This window comes from Anser anser, assembly GCF_964211835.1.
Source record: "Anser anser genome assembly, contig: HAP1_SCAFFOLD_124, whole genome shotgun sequence".
In the NCBI taxonomy this organism is placed as follows: domain Eukaryota; kingdom Metazoa; phylum Chordata; class Aves; order Anseriformes; family Anatidae; genus Anser; species Anser anser.
This window is the reverse complement of record NW_028154057.1, coordinates 102,138-126,467: the sequence shown is the minus strand read 5'-3', so window position 1 is coordinate 126,467 and position 24,330 is coordinate 102,138. Positions and strand designations below refer to the sequence as shown.

General features: G+C 54.8%; 2 protein-coding genes across 3 annotated transcripts in view; one reads left to right on the top strand and one right to left on the bottom strand.

The window, feature by feature from the left end:
- The window catches only part of LOC310890865 (uncharacterized protein), a 105,788-nt gene that overhangs the window by 74,483 nt on the left and 6,975 nt on the right, over positions 1 to 24,330 (bottom strand). Inside the window, exon 2 of one of the 2 annotated variants that reach the window (XR_014577339.1) lies at positions 20,712 to 21,070. The exons of the other annotated variant lie outside the window; for it this stretch is intronic. The gene's annotated coding sequence lies outside the window, so the exon portion shown is untranslated. Of the gene's footprint in view, positions 1 to 20,711; positions 21,071 to 24,330 lie in introns of those variants that run through there. 2 annotated transcript variants of the gene reach the window in all.
- On the top strand, positions 5,237 to 6,178 carry LOC310890875 (olfactory receptor 14C36-like; the record flags this gene model as incomplete). Its single annotated transcript, XM_083853185.1, has 1 exon — positions 5,237 to 6,178. One exon carries the CDS (start codon positions 5,237 to 5,239, stop codon positions 6,176 to 6,178), a length of 942 nt encoding a protein of 313 aa, XP_083709311.1.

Sequence of the window (24,330 nt, the reverse complement as noted above, 5' to 3'; positions counted from 1 at the left end):
GGGCTGGGCAGGGGGCAGGGAGGTGGGCAGAGGGCAGGAAGGTGGGAGTGCCTCCACAGCAGAAAGGGATCCCTCAGCCTCTGTCAGACACCCCTTCTGCCTCTCCCCTCATCCAGACCCTGCAGCCATGCGGTGCCACGTGCACCCACCCTTCCAACCTGTGATGAGTTTTAGGCCTTGGCGGTAACCAAGGTCATGCCCGCTTTAGGAGGAATCAAAGGGTGTCAGAGGCAAGCCCAGGACTCAGGGACCGGGCTCCTGGACATGTCCTGACATCACTCAAGAGCTACTCGAGTGCCCCAGGACGGGAACGGAGCCGGCACACACTTACTCAGGCTGGAGTCTCTCCAGCTTGGCTGCTGCTCCCAACTCCTCTGCTGGGGCAGGGTTCTCAGCCTTCCTCCACCTCTTCCTGACCTCCTTGCTCCTGGGCTGGGCTGGAGGACGGGGAGTCCAAGCATGTTGGCTGTTGAATCGCTGCAAGGAGAAGACGCTCTCATCAAACAGGACTGGACACACAGGTGCTGTTTCCCAGAGGACCTCTTGAAAGGGCCCTGCAACAGGACCTGGGAACCAGGCGACTCGGCGCTGCCAGCCCACGTCTGGCTGCTGCTTTTATCCCTCCCTTTCTGCTGACAACCTCTCCCTCACAGGGAGGAGCAGGCAAAGCCCTGCCCTGCGGCCTGGTGCCCGTCCTGCTCCCACCACCCTGGGACCTGCCGCCCTCGGAGCCCTGGCGGAGAGGATCGCTGCTGTTCTCAGCGCTGTTGATCACTGCCAGTAGCTGGGGTATCTGTTGGTCCTCCCCCTCAGACCAGGCTTCCCATGCAGCCATTTCTGCCCGGGCTTGCTCTTGTAGCTTTCGGTACGTGGGCCATGAGCTGTCTGTTTGGTCCCACTGTGAAGACAGGTTCCAGACCTCCTGGAGGAAAAAAAAACAAAACAAAAACACAACAGCAGACAGGATTGGTCTCAGCTGTCCCTCAGGCCTAACCCGCACTCCTGCCCCCTCGCCTCAGCCGGTCTGTCAGCAGTGCTTCGACCCTCCAGGATGAGGGGCCCTGAAGCTAGGCCAGGCTCCTCAACTCGTGACAAACACAGCTGAACAGCCCGCGGTGACCAAAGCCCTCTGCCATCAATGACCCAGAAAGGCCTTGTTCCTTTTCCATGGCCCCTGGTCAAAATGAAGTGGCTCATGGCAACACGGGAGGCAGTAAGAGGCAGGGAAGGTGTGCGGGACGCCACCTTCTGTCTCCTGAGGAAGAGATGAAGGAGGTAACAAACGTGGAAATGAACGCATCCCAAGGGACCTGCTCGGGATCGCTCCACACAAAGAGGCTTTTGCACAGGCCCAAACAGCACGGTCATTGCAGCAAGGCAGAGCAGGTACCTGCAGCGCTCTCCTGGAGGCTTCAGGAGCAGGGAGCGCAGTGGTGGTTGTAAGGAATGGTCCAGCAATTCGTGCCACTAAGGGATTTGAAGGGTTAACATTGAGGCCTGGGTTTAGGTGATAAGAGAACAAAGGGATTTCTTCAGAGAAAACCTGCTGACTCTGCACGGACGTGCAGTAACTTCTGACAGCCGGCCAAGAGACCACTAGATAAGGAGGAAGAATATGAGCCTCCCCGTCTGAGCGGCCCCCAAGAGACTAACAGAGACTGATAAGCAGGCGCACCTGGGAGGACTTTGGATTCGGGAAACCAATTATAATAACCCTGCCTCTTCTAGAAGTAGTAATGAATATGTATTAGCCTAGGAGCATAAAAACCAGCCGCCTTACGTAACAGGTGTGCGTCCTGGTGGAGCAGAGACTCCCGGCGTACCCAGCGCTGTTTGCTCGCCTCTATTCGTTTAATAAATTGTAAACTTTGATTGTAATCCTATTTGGGACTCAGTCATTTATAACAGTGGTGGACTTGGCTCGAGGAGCTGTTTCCTGCCTGTCTGCCTTCTTCGTCCCGGGGGAGCTGCCCGGACACGGGGGGAGCACACTGCAAACAGACACCAGGAGGAGGCTGCATGAGCCCAGGGGAATTCAGTCTCCAGTCCAAGCTCGCAAGCTGCGTCAGCCTCTGCAGCAGACGGCAGTTCCACAACGAGCGGGCGTATTGGACTGGCTGTGTTCACTTCAGCAGAGACAGAGAGAGCCAAACGCGAAGCTGTGGCACCACCTGCCTTCAGGAAGGCTCGGGATGCCCGCATCCAGGCCCTTTTTGGTGGAAGAAGGAGAGGAGCAGTGTCTTGCGCAAGGACAGGAGCCGAGAGACACCATTATGGCCCACCCGGGCTTTACTTCAGCTTCTCCTCTGTGGCCCTGAAACACGGTGCGCTCATGGGTGGAAAACAGGTTATCGCTGCGGAGCCAGTAGCATCAGAGAAAGCCGTCAGGTAAGGAGGGCAGTCATGCCATCTCCCTACCTCAGCACTCTCTTGTGCCTGCCACAACGTTTGGGATAGCGTTTGAAAAAAATGCCTGAAAGAAACTTTCCCAGGAAGCCTCCCGCTGGGTCAGCCAAGGGCTGCGGAGGAAATGCACTCACCTTGGGAACATCTGGATCCCACGAGCGGTGGTCTCGCCACTGAAGGCGGTCAGATGTGCCGGCCACATTCTCTGCAAAGAGACACAGACCTGCTGGAGGGTTTCTGAGGCGGTTTTCTCACGGCTCTCATTGACAGGAAGCAAACCTGTCTCCCAAGCCAAAAGAAAGCCTTCTCTCCAAAGCCCTCCTCCAAAGCCTCTTCCATGAACCTTTGTTCTGCTCTGGAGGAGCTGCATGGCAGAATATGGAGGCTGTACAGTAACACTGCCAGGCTTTTTGCAGGGGCAAGCGCCCAGATGCTCAGAAGAAACTCTCTTTGTTAACGGAGAAAGCAGCTAAGGGGGCAAGCGAGGGGAAGGGCATTTGACTGGCCTGCCATGTCCGGGCTGGCCAACAGCGGTCGGATTCCTCACCCTTCACTAGGATTCCCAAAGAAACTGAAGTAGCCCTCAAAACCTCACCAACTTACACTGTGGAGCAGTGCAACAAGGCCCGCAGTGCTCTCCAGACGTTTGACACAGTCCAGATAAAACTTCATGCACGGGAAACCATCTTCGCACGTCAGAACACCAATGTCCCTGAAGGCAAAGGGGACGTGCTCCTTGCTCCTCAGGAGGAAGCAGTACAAGAGGATGGTCTCTTGCACACAGTTCTTCACCACGTGCAGTGGGAAGGAGGTGGCTCGCGATAGCTGCACGCAGTTCAGCGGCTCGATCTTGACACCATCTGCAAGGAGAAGCAACATCCTCACTGCCACAGCAAGCCCAAGTTGCTTGCAACATTCAGAACAAGTTCCCAGAGAAAGGGTCGCTCAGACGAACTGCTCCTGGGGCACAGTTTCTTTTGGGGGAACTCAAGCTGTACCCTGACCGTCGGAGACAATCCTCTACTTCTCCCAGGCCTTTCCAAAGAGCAGGGAGAACAAACCGTTGCGGACATGGGGCAGGAAGAGGGGGGCTGCTGCCTTCTCACCAGGGAGGATCTCAGTGGGACAGTAGATCTCCTCCAGCCACAACTCATCGATGTCCAGCTGGAAGAAAGGTCTTCGAATCAAGAGCAGCTCTTCTTTGCCATGGAACTGCTCTCGGACAACACCAAAGGTCCCGAGTCCCGCAACCCAAACGCCCTGCACACAGAAAAGACAGAAAGGCCGAGGAGGGAGTTCTTGAGAGACGGGAAAAGGGATGACTGTCAGAGCAGGGGGACACTGCTCTGTGCCCTGCCCGCTCCTCAGGGACAATGGGGCAAGGTGGGGCACTTTGGAAAGCTTTGCAAAAGAGCCGCATCCTCTGTTTCTTTCGTCACCCCCCTCACAGGATTTGCCAACATCCCTTGGCTAGAGAAGCGCCCGGAGGTTTCCAGCACACGGATTAGGCCTGGGACTGACTGCCAGCAACTGTCCTAGGCACGGAGCCAGGATATTCCCCCATCTCTCTGCTCGCCCTCCCCACTCAGGCCGCAGGGAAGAGTGAAGCCCTAGGGTGTGCCAAACACCTGAGAGGCAGAGCACATCTGGCCTTGGTTTCTCTCCCAGCTGGCCAAGAAGCTGCTCCGGGCACCCCGGGCAGTCTCAGAGCACTGCCATGGTGCTCGAGCAGGGATTGCTCTGCAGGGCCCAGGACACCAGCCCACCTTACTCCGCTTCAGCTCTTCCAGAATGTACTCGGATACGGAGTACCGAGGCCCCCTCGGGACCCTGGGGTCCCCTCTAGTCCTTGACTAGAGGTGTGGTGCTGAGACCTTGTTCAGGTCCCTTGAGAAAGGCTGGGCATTGACAGATTGGCAGTGGATTCATCTGGTCTCAGCAGCATCTGGCTTCTTTTCAGGGTAACATAAATGTGATTGCCCTCCATCTACAAAAGCTCAGGCAGCTGGGGACAAGTCCAGCCAGCTCCCTCACTCTGCTCTGAGCCACAGGGAATCCCTTTGCCTCTCAGGTCTCACAACCATTCCCTGTGAGTGCAGCAGAAATGCTCAGGATTTCTGACTTCAGAGAACACTGTGTGGGCATGAAGAGGGGGAAGAGAATGTGTATAAAACATTGCCCCTAAAACTCCTTTCTGCCAACTACATTATGTAGCAGCGGAATGCAGATGTTAACATGCTGACATGAAGATGATCAGCATGCTGGAGCACCTCTCCTTCGAAGAAAGGCTGAGAGAGCTGGGGCTGAGCAGGGTGACCTCACTGCAGCTTTTCCGCATTTAAAGGGGTCTTCTAAAAATATGGAGAGCTATTTTTTTGATCAATCAAATCATGACAGGATCAGGGGAATGTTTTTAAACTAAAAGCGGGGAGATTTAGATTAGAGATTAGGAGGAAATTCTTCACTCAGAGGGAGGCGAGGTACTGAAACATATTGCCCAGATAGGCTGGGCATTCATTTCATCTGACAAAATCTGAAAATAAAACCTTGCCCTCCTGCTATGTTCCTGTGTACTCCCTGCACTGGGTCAGGACTGATTCCCTCGCGAGACCAGCAGCAGAGGCCCCTGCTCCTCATCGCACACTGAACCTTAAAAATGAAGCTCATGTCATGGAGCTAAATGAAAGATTCCAGCAGAGAAACAAAAAGCATTGGAGTATGGCAGGGGGAGGTCTACAAGGAATGGCATAGGGTTCACTCAGAGAAACCTGTCCTAACTTTTCATTGCCTTTTACTACATGTACAGATCTCCATACCCAACAGGCATCAGATGTCCAACAGCAGCTCCATCAGCGAGTTCCTCCTCCTGCCATTCGCAGACACGCGGGAGCTGCAGCTCCTGCACTTCGCGCTCTTCCTGGCCATCTACCTGGCTGCCCTCCTGGGCAACGGCCTCATCCTCACCGCCGCAGCCTGCGACCACCGCCTCCACACCCCCATGTACTTCTTCCTCCTCGACCTCGCCCTCCTCGACCTGGGCTGCATCTCCACCACTCTCCCCAAAGCCGTGGTCAATTCCCTCTGGGACACCAGGGCCATTTCCTACACAGGATGTGCTGCCCAGGTCTTTTTCTTTTTCTTTTTGTTTTCAGCAGAGTGTTATCTTCTCACTGTCATGTCCTACGACCGCTACGTTGCCATCTGCAAGCCCCTGCACTACGGGAGCCTCCTGGGCAGCAGAGCTTGTGCCCAGATGGCAGCAGCTGCCTGGGGCAGTGGCTTTCTCCATGCTGTGCTGCACACTGCTAATGCATTTTCTCTGACACTTTGCCAAGGCAATGCTGTGGACCAGTTCTTCTGTGAAGTTCCAAAGATCCTCAAGCTCTCCTGCTCAAACTCCTACCTCAGGGAAGTTTGGATAATTATGGTTGGATTCTGTTTAGCGTCTGGCTGTTTCGTTTTCATCGTGCTGTCCTATGTGCAGATTTTCAGGGCTGTACTGAGGATGCCCTCTGAGCAGGGACAGCTCAAAGCCTTTTCCACGTGCCTCCCTCACCTGGCCGTGGCCTCCCTGTTTCTCAGCATGACCATATTTGCCTACCTGAAGTCCCCCTCCATCTCACCATCTCTGGACCTGGTGGTGGCAGTTCTGTACTCAGTTGTGCCACCGGCATTGAACCCCCTCATCTACAGCATGAGAAACAAGGAGCTTAAGAGTGCTGTTAGGAAAGTGATTGCATGGATATTTCTGATTAGTGATAAATTTAAATGATCTACACAAATGACTTCCCTTGCAGGCCTGCTCCTTGTTTATCATTATTGAAGTTTTTATCCTCAGTATCATTTGCATTTACTAATTTCTTAGAAATATGTTTCTTTATTCTTCGGCCACCTACTGCGGAATGAAACTGTTCTGTTTACTCTCGAGGCTTTATAATATGTGTATAACAGCAGGCCAGAGTAAACTCTGTGATAGCGTCTGCCTAATAAAATTGCATCTCCCCAGTGCTCTTCTTGAAGACTTGGTTCTTCTTTCAAAGCTGGTGCCAAGACCAGGGCTGAGCAGCTGCTCCCCGAAAAGCCTGTTGCTCCACGGATAAGGCAAAGAAAAAGCTCATTTTGTGAGCTGTGAGAGACCGAGGGTAGGATTTAGGAGTAAGCTGTTGGTGTCTGATGACAGCAGAAATGGTGAACAGTCACTGAGGTACACAGCCGTGACTGTCCCACAACCGTCAGGGCAGAGGACATCGTCCAGGAAATTAACGGGGAGCTGCCTGAAGCTGCCACAACCATGGAACCCAGTGAGAGGGTTTGGCAGCAGTGATCCCAACCCAGCTGGGTCTACTTCTCACCCTGTGCAGCTGTGTCTGTTTGCTTCTGTCCTGCAGTTCCTAGGGCCAGCACGCATCCTTGAGACAGTTTCCCCCAAGCTATCTGTTGGCCCTTACCTCAAAAGTCACCACCGGACGAGGCTTCTCAGCTCACGTACACCTGAAGGACTGGAGTGAAGCTGTGATCACAGAAAGAGCAAGCCCTTGGATCCTTGCAACATCCTTGGATCTCTGCATGGCTGGAAGCCTCTGCAAGCCCCATGGGAAAAGAGAGCCTACTGAGAACATCCTGATGCTCCATATACCATCCCCTCAGGCCATCAAGAAAGGTCCCTCAGCCCTAAGATCCAGCCCAGCTTCTTGTTGCATCAGCAACCAGGAGAAATTGCCCCAGAATACCCAACACTCTTGCGCTAGCAAGCAAATACGCCCATGTGTGTACATAAACACACCGTCTTGTACACACACACAAACGTGCACACACGGATACAGCTGAGCACACACAAACCGGTTCAACTGGGAACAGCATTTGCCCAGGGTAGGCAGTGACTGGAGCCTCACAAAGGGAGAGATCAGTCAAGCTGGAGTCACCCACAGGGACAGTACCGAATTAAGATGTCCACAGGCAAAAGATGACTCTGCAGCTCCTGTGGGATTCAGTGGGAGACAGCATGCACGAGGAAGGGAAGACACACAGGGACTGATGCTGTATAACCTGCCAGGCACCTAAGCACCGCACAGCCATTTTTTCCCCTCTCCCCTCACAGCAGGATGAATGAGAGAATTGAAAAAGGTAAAAGTGTGAGAACTCGGGGGTTCAGATGGGTAACAACTTCATAAGAAAGAAGACAAAGAAATAAACCAACAAATATAAGGGGAAAAACAAATACGAGAAAAACCACCTTCTTCTCGTATTTATAGGCATTGGTGAGATCCCTTCAGACCCTCCTCTGCTCTAGGCTAAAAACGTCCCTTATCACCCTGAGCCCGTGTAGAAACAAGCAAAACAAGGTCCCTATTTAGAGTCTGTTTTCTGGTGAGTGTGTTTGACAGCAACTGCGCAAGAAGACCCAAGCCCTCAGGTGCTATCCCGAGCAGCTTCCCTTCACGTGATGCAAATGCTGTGGCAAAGACTTATCCCTTGCTCGTCCCCGCCTGCAGTCACAGGACTGCCACCCAGCAGCACTGTGCCCAAGCTCCAGGAGCAATCGGGCCCAACCCAACACAAGGCCCAGGAGGAGAGCGCGGAAGTGAGAGCAGAGGAAAGAAGCAGCACCGGTTGCCGGGCGCCGATTGGCTGCCAGAGCCGCCAGGCAAAGGGAGCCCCACCCCCTGCCGGCTGCCTGGGGCTCGCTGCCATGGCAACCGTGCGACCGCCTGACCAGGCAGGGCGGGCGCCGCCATCTTAGGGGTCGTGGGCGGGCTGGGGGCGTCTCGGGGCCTGAGGGGGGGACCCGGCCCGTGTGCCCGGGGCGCCCCTGCCCGCCCCTGCCTTTGCTCGCTCCCTGTGCCTCACCGCCTTGTCTTCCCTTTTCTTTGCGGTGTCGAATGCACGAGAAGCCCGACAGGCTCGGGAAGGCGGCCAGTCACTTGCACAAGAAGCAATAGGGCTGGATGCTCCTGAAATGCTGCTTGTTGCTGGCCGGGGCGGCACCCTGCCACAGTCATGGTGCCAGCCTGGCAGCTTTGTGCCTGGGTATCACTGTGAGATCAGGCTAACAGGATGAAGGCTTTGTTCCTCATCCCTTCTGCTGAGAGAGGGGTTTTGCCTCTCGGCAGCAGCTATCCCCAGGCTCTCAGCATATTTAAGCAAACTAAATGCAGCTACAGCCTCTTCTTTGTCTGAGACCTGATCTCAGCTGATGAGGAAGGAATGGGACCAGCAAACCCTTTCTGGCTGCAGCAGCTCAGGCCCGGCTGCCCTGGCCCTGGGGCAGGAGGAGCTGCCTGAAGACCCCCAGGGATGGCACGGAGGGGCTGCAGGCCTCCCAGGGGCTGGCTTGTGCCTCGGATGTCCCATCTGTGGGGCTGAGCCCTCTGTGCCCCCAGGAGCTGCCGTGCCCTTCAGAGGGACTGGGGCTGTGGTGGCAGTGCCCAGAGCCCTGCAGCAGCCTGCTCCGGACACTGCCCTGGGGCCAGCCCAGCATGAGAAGCTGGGCTGGGCTGGGCAGGGGGCAGGGAGGTGGGCAGAGGGCAGGAAGGTGGGAGTGCCTCCACAGCAGAAAGGGATCCCTCAGCCTCTGTCAGACACCCCTTCTGCCTCTCCCCTCATCCAGACCCTGCAGCCATGCGGTGCCACGTGCACCCACCCTTCCAACCTGTGATGAGTTTTAGGCCTTGGCGGTAACCAAGGTCATGCCCGCTTTAGGAGGAATCAAAGGGTGTCAGAGGCAAGCCCAGGACTCAGGGACCGGGCTCCTGGACATGTCCTGACATCACTCAAGAGCTACTCGAGTGCCCCAGGACGGGAACGGAGCCGGCACACACTTACTCAGGCTGGAGTCTCTCCAGCTTGGCTGCTGCTCCCAACTCCTCTGCTGGGGCAGGGTTCTCAGCCTTCCTCCACCTCTTCCTGACCTCCTTGCTCCTGGGCTGGGCTGGAGGACGGGGAGTCCAAGCATGTTGGCTGTTGAATCGCTGCAAGGAGAAGACGCTCTCATCAAACAGGACTGGACACACAGGTGCTGTTTCCCAGAGGACCTCTTGAAAGGGCCCTGCAACAGGACCTGGGAACCAGGCGACTCGGCGCTGCCAGCCCACGTCTGGCTGCTGCTTTTATCCCTCCCTTTCTGCTGACAACCTCTCCCTCACAGGGAGGAGCAGGCAAAGCCCTGCCCTGCGGCCTGGTGCCCGTCCTGCTCCCACCACCCTGGGACCTGCCGCCCTCGGAGCCCTGGCGGAGAGGATCGCTGCTGTTCTCAGCGCTGTTGATCACTGCCAGTAGCTGGGGTATCTGTTGGTCCTCCCCCTCAGACCAGGCTTCCCATGCAGCCATTTCTGCCCGGGCTTGCTCTTGTAGCTTTCGGTACGTGGGCCATGAGCTGTCTGTTTGGTCCCACTGTGAAGACAGGTTCCAGACCTCCTGGAGGAAAAAAAAACAAAACAAAAACACAACAGCAGACAGGATTGGTCTCAGCTGTCCCTCAGGCCTAACCCGCACTCCTGCCCCCTCGCCTCAGCCGGTCTGTCAGCAGTGCTTCGACCCTCCAGGATGAGGGGCCCTGAAGCTAGGCCAGGCTCCTCAACTCGTGACAAACACAGCTGAACAGCCCGCGGTGACCAAAGCCCTCTGCCATCAATGACCCAGAAAGGCCTTGTTCCTTTTCCATGGCCCCTGGTCAAAATGAAGTGGCTCATGGCAACACGGGAGGCAGTAAGAGGCAGGGAAGGTGTGCGGGACGCCACCTTCTGTCTCCTGAGGAAGAGATGAAGGAGGTAACAAACGTGGAAATGAACGCATCCCAAGGGACCTGCTCGGGATCGCTCCACACAAAGAGGCTTTTGCACAGGCCCAAACAGCACGGTCATTGCAGCAAGGCAGAGCAGGTACCTGCAGCGCTCTCCTGGAGGCTTCAGGAGCAGGGAGCGCAGTGGTGGTTGTAAGGAATGGTCCAGCAATTCGTGCCACTAAGGGATTTGAAGGGTTAACATTGAGGCCTGGGTTTAGGTGATAAGAGAACAAAGGGATTTCTTCAGAGAAAACCTGCTGACTCTGCACGGACGTGCAGTAACTTCTGACAGCCGGCCAAGAGACCACTAGATAAGGAGGAAGAATATGAGCCTCCCCGTCTGAGCGGCCCCCAAGAGACTAACAGAGACTGATAAGCAGGCGCACCTGGGAGGACTTTGGATTCGGGAAACCAATTATAATAACCCTGCCTCTTCTAGAAGTAGTAATGAATATGTATTAGCCTAGGAGCATAAAAACCAGCCGCCTTACGTAACAGGTGTGCGTCCTGGTGGAGCAGAGACTCCCGGCGCACCCAGCGCTGTTTGCTCGCCTCTATTCGTTTAATAAATTGTAAACTTTGATTGTAATCCTATTTGGGACTCAGTCATTTATAACAGTGGTGGACTTGGCTCGAGGAGCTGTTTCCTGCCTGTCTGCCTTCTTCGTCCCGGGGGAGCTGCCCGGACACGGGGGGAGCACACTGCAAACAGACACCAGGAGGAGGCTGCATGAGCCCAGGGGAATTCAGTCTCCAGTCCAAGCTCGCAAGCTGCGTCAGCCTCTGCAGCAGACGGCAGTTCCACAACGAGCGGGCGTATTGGACTGGCTGTGTTCACTTCAGCAGAGACAGAGAGAGCCAAACGCGAAGCTGTGGCACCACCTGCCTTCAGGAAGGCTCGGGATGCCCGCATCCAGGCCCTTTTTGGTGGAAGAAGGAGAGGAGCAGTGTCTTGCGCAAGGACAGGAGCCGAGAGACACCATTATGGCCCACCCGGGCTTTACTTCAGCTTCTCCTCTGTGGCCCTGAAACACGGTGCGCTCATGGGTGGAAAACAGGTTATCGCTGCGGAGCCAGTAGCATCAGAGAAAGCCGTCAGGTAAGGAGGGCAGTCATGCCATCTCCCTACCTCAGCACTCTCTTGTGCCTGCCACAACGTTTGGGATAGCGTTTGAAAAAAATGCCTGAAAGAAACTTTCCCAGGAAGCCTCCCGCTGGGTCAGCCAAGGGCTGCGGAGGAAATGCACTCACCTTGGGAACATCTGGATCCCACGAGCGGTGGTCTCGCCACTGAAGGCGGTCAGATGTGCCGGCCACATTCTCTGCAAAGAGACACAGACCTGCTGGAGGGTTTCTGAGGCGGTTTTCTCACGGCTCTCATTGACAGGAAGCAAACCTGTCTCCCAAGCCAAAAGAAAGCCTTCTCTCCAAAGCCCTCCTCCAAAGCCTCTTCCATGAACCTTTGTTCTGCTCTGGAGGAGCTGCATGGCAGAATATGGAGGCTGTACAGTAACACTGCCAGGCTTTTTGCAGGGGCAAGCGCCCAGATGCTCAGAAGAAACTCTCTTTGTTAACGGAGAAAGCAGCTAAGGGGGCAAGCGAGGGGAAGGGCATTTGACTGGCCTGCCATGTCCGGGCTGGCCAACAGCGGTCGGATTCCTCACCCTTCACTAGGATTCCCAAAGAAACTGAAGTAGCCCTCAAAACCTCACCAACTTACACTGTGGAGCAGTGCAACAAGGCCCGCAGTGCTCTCCAGACGTTTGACACAGTCCAGATAAAACTTCATGCACGGGAAACCATCTTCGCACGTCAGAACACCAATGTCCCTGAAGGCAAAGGGGACGTGCTCCTTGCTCCTCAGGAGGAAGCAGTACAAGAGGATGGTCTCTTGCACACAGTTCTTCACCACGTGCAGTGGGAAGGAGGTGGCTCGCGATAGCTGCACGCAGTTCAGCGGCTCGATCTTGACACCATCTGCAAGGAGAAGCAACATCCTCACTGCCACAGCAAGCCCAAGTTGCTTGCAACATTCAGAACAAGTTCCCAGAGAAAGGGTCGCTCAGACGAACTGCTCCTGGGGCACAGTTTCTTTTGGGGGAACTCAAGCTGTACCCTGACCGTCGGAGACAATCCTCTACTTCTCCCAGGCCTTTCCAAAGAGCAGGGAGAACAAACCGTTGCGGACATGGGGCAGGAAGAGGGGGGCTGCTGCCTTCTCACCAGGGAGGATCTCAGTGGGACAGTAGATCTCCTCCAGCCACAACTCATCGATGTCCAGCTGGAAGAAAGGTCTTTGAATCAAGAGCAGCTCTTCTTTGCCATGGAACTGCTCTCGGACAACACCAAAGGTCCCGAGTCCCGCAACCCAAACGCCCTGCACACAGAAAAGACAGAAAGGCCGAGGAGGGAGTTCTTGAGAGACGGGAAAAGGGATGACTGTCAGAGCAGGGGGACACTGCTCTGTGCCCTGCCCGCTCCTCAGGGACAATGGGGCAAGGTGGGGCACTTTGGAAAGCTTTGCAAAAGAGCCGCATCCTCTGTTTCTTTCGTCACCCCCCTCACAGGATTTGCCAACATCCCTTGGCTAGAGAAGCGCCCGGAGGTTTCCAGCACACGGATTAGGCCTGGGACTGACTGCCAGCAACTGTCCTAGGCACGGAGCCAGGATATTCCCCCATCTCTCTGCTCGCCCTCCCCACTCAGGCCGCAGGGAAGAGTGAAGCCCTAGGGTGTGCCAAACACCTGAGAGGCAGAGCACATCTGGCCTTGGTTTCTCTCCCAGCTGGCCAAGAAGCTGCTCCGGGCACCCCGGGCAGTCTCAGAGCACTGCCATGGTGCTCGAGCAGGGATTGCTCTGCAGGGCCCAGGACACCAGCCCACCTTACTCCGCTTCAGCTCTTCCAGAATGTACTCGGATATGGAGTACCGAGGCCCCCTCGGGACCCTGGGGTCCCCTCTAGTCCTTGACTAGAGGTGTGGTGCTGAGACCTTGTTCAGGTCCCTTGAGAAAGGCTGGGCATTGACAGATTGGCAGTGGATTCATCTGGTCTCAGCAGCATCTGGCTTCTTTTCAGGGTAACATAAATGTGATTGCCCTCCATCTACAAAAGCTCAGGCAGCTGGGGACAAGTCCAGCCAGCTCCCTCACTCTGCTCTGAGCCACAGGGAATCCCTTTGCCTCTCAGGTCTCACAACCATTCCCTGTGAGTGCAGCAGAAATGCTCAGGATTTCTGACTTCAGAGAACACTGTGTGGGCATGAAGAGGGGGAAGAGAATGTGTATAAAACATTGCCCCTAAAACTCCTTTCTGCCAACTACATTATGTAGCAGCGGAATGCAGATGTTAACATGCTGACATGAAGATGATCAGCATGCTGGAGCACCTCTCCTTCGAAGAAAGGCTGAGAGAGCTGGGGCTGAGCAGGGTGACCTCACTGCAGCTTTTCCGCATTTAAAGGGGTCTTCTAAAAATATGGAGAGCTATTTTTTTGATCAATCAAATCATGACAGGATCAGGGGAATGTTTTTAAACTAAAAGCGGGGAGATTTAGATTAGAGATTAGGAGGAAATTCTTCACTCAGAGGGAGGCGAGGTACTGAAACATATTGCCCAGATAGGCTGGGCATTCATTTCATCTGACAAAATCTGAAAATAAAACCTTGCCCTCCTGCTATGTTCCTGTGTACTCCCTGCACTGGGTCAGGACTGATTCCCTCGCGAGACCAGCAGCAGAGGCCCCTGCTCCTCATCGCACACTGAACCTTAAAAATGAAGCTCATGTCATGGAGCTAAATGAAAGATTCCAGCAGAGAAACAAAAAGCATTGGAGTATGGCAGGGGGAGGTCTACAAGGAATGGCATAGGGTTCACTCAGAGAAACCTGTCCTAACTTTTCATTGCCTTTTACTACATGTACAGATCTCCATACCCAACAGGCATCAGATGTCCAACAGCAGCTCCATCAGCGAGTTCCTCCTCCTGCCATTCGCAGACACGCGGGAGCTGCAGCTCCTGCACTTCGCGCTCTTCCTGGCCATCTACCTGGCTGCCCTCCTGGGCAACGGCCTCATCCTCACCGCCGCAGCCTGCGACCACCGCCTCCACACCCCCATGTACTTCTTCCTCCTCGACCTCGCCCTCCTCGACCTGGGCTGCATCTCCACCACTCTCCCCAAAGCCGTGGTCAATTCCCTCTGGGACACCAGGGCCATTTCCTACACAGGATGTGCTGCCCAGGTCTTTTTCTTTTTCTTTTTGTTTTCAGCAGAGTGTTATCTTCTCACTGTCATGTCCTACGACCGCTACGTTGCCATCTGCAAGCCCCTGCACTACGGGAGCCTCCTGGGCAGCAGAGCTTGTGCCCAGATGGCAGCAGCTGCCTGGGGCAGTGGCTTTCTCCATGCTGTGCTGCACACTGCTAATGCATTTTCTCTGACACTTTGCCAAGGCAATGCTGTGGACCAGTTCTTCTGTGAAGTTCCAAAGATCCTCAAGCTCTCCTGCTCAAACTCCTACCTCAGGGAAGTTTGGATAATTATGGTTGGATTCTGTTTAGCGTCTGGCTGTTTCGTTTTCATCGTGCTGTCCTATGTGCAGATTTTCAGGGCTGTACTGAGGATGCCCTCTGAGCAGGGACAGCTCAAAGCCTTTTCCACGTGCCTCCCTCACCTGGCCGTGGCCTCCCTGTTTCTCAGCATGACCATATTTGCCTACCTGAAGTCCCCCTCCATCTCACCATCTCTGGACCTGGTGGTGGCAGTTCTGTACTCAGTTGTGCCACCGGCATTGAACCCCCTCATCTACAGCATGAGAAACAAGGAGCTTAAGAGTGCTGTTAGGAAAGTGATTGCATGGATATTTCTGATTAGTGATAAATTTAAATGATCTACACAAATGACTTCCCTTGCAGGCCTGCTCCTTGTTTATCATTATTGAAGTTTTTATCCTCAGTATCATTTGCATTTACTAATTTCTTAGAAATATGTTTCTTTATTCTTCGGCCACCTACTGCGGAATGAAACTGTTCTGTTTACTCTCGAGGCTTTATAATATGTGTATAACAGCAGGCCAGAGTAAACTCTGTGATAGCGTCTGCCTAATAAAATTGCATCTCCCCAGTGCTCTTCTTGAAGACTTGGTTCTTCTTTCAAAGCTGGTGCCAAGACCAGGGCTGAGCAGCTGCTCCCCGAAAAGCCTGTTGCTCCACGGATAAGGCAAAGAAAAAGCTCATTTTGTGAGCTGTGAGAGACCGAGGGTAGGATTTAGGAGTAAGCTGTTGGTGTCTGATGACAGCAGAAATGGTGAACAGTCACTGAGGTACACAGCCGTGACTGTCCCACAACCGTCAGGGCAGAGGACATCGTCCAGGAAATTAACGGGGAGCTGCCTGAAGCTGCCACAACCATGGAACCCAGTGAGAGGGTTTGGCAGCAGTGATCCCAACCCAGCTGGGTCTACTTCTCACCCTGTGCAGCTGTGTCTGTTTGCTTCTGTCCTGCAGTTCCTAGGGCCAGCACGCATCCTTGAGACAGTTTCCCCCAAGCTATCTGTTGGCCCTTACCTCAAAAGTCACCACCGGACGAGGCTTCTCAGCTCACGTACACCTGAAGGACTGGAGTGAAGCTGTGATCACAGAAAGAGCAAGCCCTTGGATCCTTGCAACATCCTTGGATCTCTGCATGGCTGGAAGCCTCTGCAAGCCCCATGGGAAAAGAGAGCCTACTGAGAACATCCTGATGCTCCATATACCATCCCCTCAGGCCATCAAGAAAGGTCCCTCAGCCCTAAGATCCAGCCCAGCTTCTTGTTGCATCAGCAACCAGGAGAAATTGCCCCAGAATACCCAACACTCTTGCGCTAGCAAGCAAATACGCCCATGTGTGTACATAAACACACCGTCTTGTACACACACACAAACGTGCACACACGGATACAGCTGAGCACACACAAACCGGTTCAACTGGGAACAGCATTTGCCCAGGGTAGGCAGTGACTGGAGCCTCACAAAGGGAGAGATCAGTCAAGCTGGAGTCACCCACAGGGACAGTACCGAATTAAGATGTCCACAGGCAAAAGATGACTCTGCAGCTCCTGTGGGATTCAGTGGGAGACAGCATGCACGAGGAAGGGAAGACACACAGGGACTGATGCTGTATAACCTGCCAGGCACCTAAGCACCGCACAGCCATTTTTTCCCCTCTCCCCTCACAGCAGGATGAATGAGAGAATTGAAAAAGGTAAAAGTGTGAGAACTCGGGGGTTCAGATGGGTAACAACTTCATAAGAAAGAAGACAAAGAAATAAACCAACAAATATAAGGGGAAAAACAAATATGAGAAAAACCACCTTCTTCTCGTATTTATAGGCATTGGTGAGATCCCTTCAGACCCTCCTCTGCTCTAGGCTAAAAACGTCCCTTATCACCCTGAGCCCGTGTAGAAACAAGCAAAACAAGGTCCCTATTTAGAGTCTGTTTTCTGGTGAGTGTGTTTGACAGCAACTGCGCAAGAAGACCCAAGCCCTCAGGTGCTATCCCGAGCAGCTTCCCTTCACGTGATGCAAATGCTGTGGCAAAGACTTATCCCTTGCTCGTCCCCGCCTGCAGTCACAGGACTGCCACCCAGCAGCACTGTGCCCAAGCTCCAGGAGCAATCGGGCCCAACCCAACACAAGGCCCAGGAGGAGAGCGCGGAAGTGAGAGCAGAGGAAAGAAGCAGCACCGGTTGCCGGGCGCCGATTGGCTGCCAGAGCCGCCAGGCAAAGGGAGCCCCACCCCCTGCCGGCTGCCTGGGGCTCGCTGCCATGGCAACCGTGCGACCGCCTGACCAGGCAGGGCGGGCGCCGCCATCTTAGGGGTCGTGGGCGGGCTGGGGGCGTCTCGGGGCCTGAGGGGGGGACCCGGCCCGTGTGCCCGGGGCGCCCCTGCCCGCCCCTGCCCGCCCCTGCCTTTGCTCGCTCCCTGTGCCTCACCGCCTTGTCTTCCCTTTTCTTTGCGGTGTCGAATGCACGAGAAGCCCGACAGGCTCGGGAAGGTGGCCAGTCACTTGCACAAGAAGCAATAGGGCTGGATGCTCCTGAAATGCTGCTTGTTGCTGGCCGGGGCGGCACCCTGCCACAGTCATGGTGCCAGCCTGGCAGCTTTGTGCCTGGGTATCACTGTGAGATCAGGCTAACAGGATGAAGGCTTTGTTCCTCATCCCTTCTGCTGAGAGAGGGGTTTTGCCTCTCGGCAGCAGCTATCCCCAGGCTCTCAGCATATTTAAGCAAACTAAATGCAGCTACAGCCTCTTCTTTGTCTGAGACCTGATCTCAGCTGATGAGGAAGGAATGGGACCAGCAAACCCTTTCTGGCTGCAGCAGCTCAGGCCCGGCTGCCCTGGCCCTGGGGCAGGAGGAGCTGCCTGAAGACCCCCAGGGATGGCACGGAGGGGCTGCAGGCCTCCCAGGGGCTGGCTTGTGCCTCGGATGTCCCATCTGTGGGGCTGAGCCCTCTGTGCCCCCAGGAGCTGCCGTGCCCTTCAGAGGGACTGGGGCTGTGGTGGCAGTGCCCAGAGCCCTGCAGCAGCCTGCTCCGGACACTGCCCTGGGGCCAGCCCAGCATGAGAAGCTGGGCTGGGCTGGGCAGGGGGCAGGGAGGTGGGCAGAGGGCAGGAAGGTGGGAGTGCCTCCACAGCAGAAAGGGATCCCTCAGCCTCTGTCAGACACCCCTTCTGCCTCTCCCCTCATCCAGACCCTGCAGCCATGCGGTGCCACGTGCACCCACCCTTCCAACCTGTGATGAGTTTTAGGCCTTGGCGGTAACCAAGGTCATGCCCGCTTTAGGAGGAATCAAAGGGTGTCAGAGGCAAGCCCAGGACTCAGGGACCGGGCTCCTGGACATGTCCTGACATCACTCAAGAGCTACTCGAGTGCCCCAGGACGGGAACGGAGCCGGCACACACTTACTCAGGCTGGAGTCTCTCCAGCTTGGCTGCTGCTCCCAACTCCTCTGCTGGGGCAGGGTTCTCAGCCTTCCTCCACCTCTTCCTGACCTCCTTGCTCCTGGGCTGGGCTGGAGGACGGGGAGTCCAAGCATGTTGGCTGTTGAATCGCTGCAAGGAGAAGACGCTCTCATCAAACAGGACTGGACACACAGGTGCTGTTTCCCAGAGGACCTCTTGAAAGGGCCCTGCAACAGGACCTGGGAACCAGGCGACTCGGCGCTGCCAGCCCACGTCTGGCTGCTGCTTTTATCCCTCCCTTTCTGCTGACAACCTCTCCCTCACAGGGAGGAGCAGGCAAAGCCCTGCCCTGCGGCCTGGTGCCCGTCCTGCTCCCACCACCCTGGGACCTGCCGCCCTCGGAGCCCTGGCGGAGAGGATCGCTGCTGTTCTCAGCGCTGTTGATCACTGCCAGTAGCTGGGGTATCTGTTGGTCCTCCCCCTCAGACCAGGCTTCCCATGCAGCCATTTCTGCCCGGGCTTGCTCTTGTAGCTTTCGGTACGTGGGCCATGAGCTGTCTGTTTGGTCCCACTGTGAAGACAGGTTCCAGACCTCCTGGAGGAAAAAAAAACAAAACAAAAACACAACAGCAGACAGGATTGGTCTCAGCTGTCCCTCAGGCCTAACCCGCACTCCTGCCCCCTCGCCTCAGCCGGTCTGTCAGCAGTGCTTCGACCCTCCAGGATGAGGGGCCCTGAAGCTAGGCCAGGCTCCTCAACTCGTGACAAACACAGCTGAACAGCCCGCGGTGACCAAAGCCCTCTGCCATCAATGACCCAGAAAGGCCTTGTTCCTTTTCCATGGCCCCTGGTCAAAATGAAGTGGCTCATGGCAACACGGGAGGCAGTAAGAGGCAGGGAAGGTGTGCGGGACGCCACCTTCTGTCTCCTGAGGAAGAGATGAAGGAGGTAACAAACGTGGAAATGAACGCATCCCAAGGGACCTGCTCGGGATCGCTCCACACAAAGAGGCTTTTGCACAGGCCCAAACAGCACGGTCATTGCAGCAAGGCAGAGCAGGTACCTGCAGCGCTCTCCTGGAGGCTTCAGGAGCAGGGAGCGCAGTGGTGGTTGTAAGGAATGGTCCAGCAATTCGTGCCACTAAGGGATTTGAAGGGTTAACATTGAGGCCTGGGTTTAGGTGATAAGAGAACAAAGGGATTTCTTCAGAGAAAACCTGCTGACTCTGCACGGACGTGCAGTAACTTCTGACAGCCGGCCAAGAGACCACTAGATAAGGAGGAAGAATATGAGCCTCCCCGTCTGAGCGGCCCCCAAGAGACTAACAGAGACTGATAAGCAGGCGCACCTGGGAGGACTTTGGATTCGGGAAACCAATTATAATAACCCTGCCTCTTCTAGAAGTAGTAATGAATATGTATTAGCCTAGGAGCATAAAAACCAGCCGCCTTACGTAACAGGTGTGCGTCCTGGTGGAGCAGAGACTCCCGGCGCACCCAGCGCTGTTTGCTCGCCTCTATTCGTTTAATAAATTGTAAACTTTGATTGTAATCCTATTTGGGACTCAGTCATTTATAACAGTGGTGGACTTGGCTCGAGGAGCTGTTTCCTGCCTGTCTGCCTTCTTCGTCCCGGGGGAGCTGCCCGGACACGGGGGGAGCACACTGCAAACAGACACCAGGAGGAGGCTGCATGAGCCCAGGGGAATTCAGTCTCCAGTCCAAGCTCGCAAGCTGCGTCAGCCTCTGCAGCAGACGGCAGTTCCACAACGAGCGGGCGTATTGGACTGGCTGTGTTCACTTCAGCAGAGACAGAGAGAGCCAAACGCGAAGCTGTGGCACCACCTGCCTTCAGGAAGGCTCGGGATGCCCGCATCCAGGCCCTTTTTGGTGGAAGAAGGAGAGGAGCAGTGTCTTGCGCAAGGACAGGAGCCGAGAGACACCATTATGGCCCACCCGGGCTTTACTTCAGCTTCTCCTCTGTGGCCCTGAAACACGGTGCGCTCATGGGTGGAAAACAGGTTATCGCTGCGGAGCCAGTAGCATCAGAGAAAGCCGTCAGGTAAGGAGGGCAGTCATGCCATCTCCCTACCTCAGCACTCTCTTGTGCCTGCCACAACGTTTGGGATAGCGTTTGAAAAAAATGCCTGAAAGAAACTTTCCCAGGAAGCCTCCCGCTGGGTCAGCCAAGGGCTGCGGAGGAAATGCACTCACCTTGGGAACATCTGGATCCCACGAGCGGTGGTCTCGCCACTGAAGGCGGTCAGATGTGCCGGCCACATTCTCTGCAAAGAGACACAGACCTGCTGGAGGGTTTCTGAGGCGGTTTTCTCACGGCTCTCATTGACAGGAAGCAAACCTGTCTCCCAAGCCAAAAGAAAGCCTTCTCTCCAAAGCCCTCCTCCAAAGCCTCTTCCATGAACCTTTGTTCTGCTCTGGAGGAGCTGCATGGCAGAATATGGAGGCTGTACAGTAACACTGCCAGGCTTTTTGCAGGGGCAAGCGCCCAGATGCTCAGAAGAAACTCTCTTTGTTAACGGAGAAAGCAGCTAAGGGGGCAAGCGAGGGGAAGGGCATTTGACTGGCCTGCCATGTCCGGGCTGGCCAACAGCGGTCGGATTCCTCACCCTTCACTAGGATTCCCAAAGAAACTGAAGTAGCCCTCAAAACCTCACCAACTTACACTGTGGAGCAGTGCAACAAGGCCCGCAGTGCTCTCCAGACGTTTGACACAGTCCAGATAAAACTTCATGCACGGGAAACCATCTTCGCACGTCAGAACACCAATGTCCCTGAAGGCAAAGGGGACGTGCTCCTTGCTCCTCAGGAGGAAGCAGTACAAGAGGATGGTCTCTTGCACACAGTTCTTCACCACGTGCAGTGGGAAGGAGGTGGCTCGCGATAGCTGCACGCAGTTCAGCGGCTCGATCTTGACACCATCTGCAAGGAGAAGCAACATCCTCACTGCCACAGCAAGCCCAAGTTGCTTGCAACATTCAGAACAAGTTCCCAGAGAAAGGGTCGCTCAGAGGAACTGCTCCTGGGGCACAGTTTCTTTTGGGGGAACTCAAGCTGTACCCTGACCGTCGGAGACAATCCTCTACTTCTCCCAGGCCTTTCCAAAGAGCAGGGAGAACAAACCGTTGCGGACATGGGGCAGGAAGAGGGGGGCTGCTGCCTTCTCACCAGGGAGGATCTCAGTGGGACAGTAGATCTCCTCCAGCCACAACTCATCGATGTCCAGCTGGAAGAAAGGTCTTCGAATCAAGAGCAGCTCTTCTTTGCCATGGAACTGCTCTCGGACAACACCAAAGGTCCCGAGTCCCGCAACCCAAACGCCCTGCACACAGAAAAGACAGAAAGGCCGAGGAGGGAGTTCTTGAGAGACGGGAAAAGGGATGACTGTCAGAGCAGGGGGACACTGCTCTGTGCCCTGCCCGCTCCTCAGGGACAATGGGGCAAGGTGGGGCACTTTGGAAAGCTTTGCAAAAGAGCCGCATCCTCTGTTTCTTTCGTCACCCCCCTCACAGGATTTGCCAACATCCCTTGGCTAGAGAAGCGCCCGGAGGTTTCCAGCACACGGATTAGGCCTGGGACTGACTGCCAGCAACTGTCCTAGGCACGGAGCCAGGATATTCCCCCATCTCTCTGCTCGCCCTCCCCACTCAGGCCGCAGGGAAGAGTGAAGCCCTAGGGTGTGCCAAACACCTGAGAGGCAGAGCACATCTGGCCTTGGTTTCTCTCCCAGCTGGCCAAGAAGCTGCTCCGGGCACCCCGGGCAGTCTCAGAGCACTGCCATGGTGCTCGAGCAGGGATTGCTCTGCAGGGCCCAGGACACCAGCCCACCTTACTCCGCTTCAGCTCTTCCAGAATGTACTCGGATACGGAGTACCGAGGCCCCCTCGGGACCCTGGGGTCCCCTCTAGTCCTTGACTAGAGGTGTGGTGCTGAGACCTTGTTCAGGTCCCTTGAGAAAGGCTGGGCATTGACAGATTGGCAGTGGATTCATCTGGTCTCAGCAGCATCTGGCTTCTTTTCAGGGTAACATAAATGTGATTGCCCTCCATCTACAAAAGCTCAGGCAGCTGGGGACAAGTCCAGCCAGCTCCCTCACTCTGCTCTGAGCCACAGGGAATCCCTTTGCCTCTCAGGTCTCACAACCATTCCCTGTGAGTGCAGCAGAAATGCTCAGGATTTCTGACTTCAGAGAACACTGTGTGGGCATGAAGAGGGGGAAGAGAATGTGTATAAAACATTGCCCCTAAAACTCCTTTCTGCCAACTACATTATGTAGCAGCGGAATGCAGATGTTAACATGCTGACATGAAGATGATCAGCATGCTGGAGCACCTCTCCTTCGAAGAAAGGCTGAGAGAGCTGGGGCTGAGCAGGGTGACCTCACTGCAGCTTTTCCGCATTTAAAGGGGTCTTCTAAAAATATGGAGAGCTATTTTTTTGATCAATCAAATCATGACAGGATCAGGGGAATGTTTTTAAACTAAAAGCGGGGAGATTTAGATTAGAGATTAGGAGGAAATTCTTCACTCAGAGGGAGGCGAGGTACTGAAACATATTGCCCAGATAGGCTGGGCATTCATTTCATCTGACAAAATCTGAAAATAAAACCTTGCCCTCCTGCTATGTTCCTGTGTACTCCCTGCACTGGGTCAGGACTGATTCCCTCGCGAGACCAGCAGCAGAGGCCCCTGCTCCTCATCGCACACTGAACCTTAAAAATGAAGCTCATGTCATGGAGCTAAATGAAAGATTCCAGCAGAGAAACAAAAAGCATTGGAGTATGGCAGGGGGAGGTCTACAAGGAATGGCATAGGGTTCACTCAGAGAAACCTGTCCTAACTTTTCATTGCCTTTTACTACATGTACAGATCTCCATACCCAACAGGCATCAGATGTCCAACAGCAGCTCCATCAGCGAGTTCCTCCTCCTGCCATTCGCAGACACGTGGGAGCTGCAGCTCCTGCACTTCGCGCTCTTCCTGGCCATCTACCTGGCTGCCCTCCTGGGCAACGGCCTCATCCTCACCGCCGCAGCCTGCGACCACCGCCTCCACACCCCCATGTACTTCTTCCTCCTCGACCTCGCCCTCCTCGACCTGGGCTGCATCTCCACCACTCTCCCCAAAGCCGTGGTCAATTCCCTCTGGGACACCAGGGCCATTTCCTACACAGGATGTGCTGCCCAGGTCTTTTTCTTTTTCTTTTTGTTTTCAGCAGAGTGTTATCTTCTCACTGTCATGTCCTACGACCGCTACGTTGCCATCTGCAAGCCCCTGCACTACGGGAGCCTCCTGGGCAGCAGAGCTTGTGCCCAGATGGCAGCAGCTGCCTGGGGCAGTGGCTTTCTCCATGCTGTGCTGCACACTGCTAATGCATTTTCTCTGACACTTTGCCAAGGCAATGCTGTGGACCAGTTCTTCTGTGAAGTTCCAAAGATCCTCAAGCTCTCCTGCTCAAACTCCTACCTCAGGGAAGTTTGGATAATTATGGTTGGATTCTGTTTAGCGTCTGGCTGTTTCGTTTTCATCGTGCTGTCCTATGTGCAGATTTTCAGGGCTGTACTGAGGATGCCCTCTGAGCAGGGACAGCTCAAAGCCTTTTCCACGTGCCTCCCTCACCTGGCCATGGCCTCCCTGTTTCTCAGCATGACCATATTTGCCTACCTGAAGTCCCCCTCCATCTCACCATCTCTGGACCTGGTGGTGGCAGTTCTGTACTCAGTTGTGCCACCGGCATTGAACCCCCTCATCTACAGCATGAGAAACAAGGAGCTTAAGAGTGCTGTTAGGAAAGTGATTGCATGGATATTTCTGATTAGTGATAAATTTCCCCTCTATCTACACAAATGACTTCCCTTGCAGGCCTGCTCCTTGTTTATCATTATTGAAGTTTTTATCCTCAGTATCATTTGCATTTACTAATTTCTTAGAAATATGTTTCTTTATTCTTCGGCCACCTACTGCGGAATGAAACTGTTCTGTTTACTCTCGAGGCTTTATAATATGTGTATAACAGCAGGCCAGAGTAAACTCTGTGATAGCGTCTGCCTAATAAAATTGCATCTCCCCAGTGCTCTTCTTGAAGACTTGGTTCTTCTTTCAAAGCTGGTGCCAAGACCAGGGCTGAGCAGCTGCTCCCCGAAAAGCCTGTTGCTCCACGGATAAGGCAAAGAAAAAGCTCAT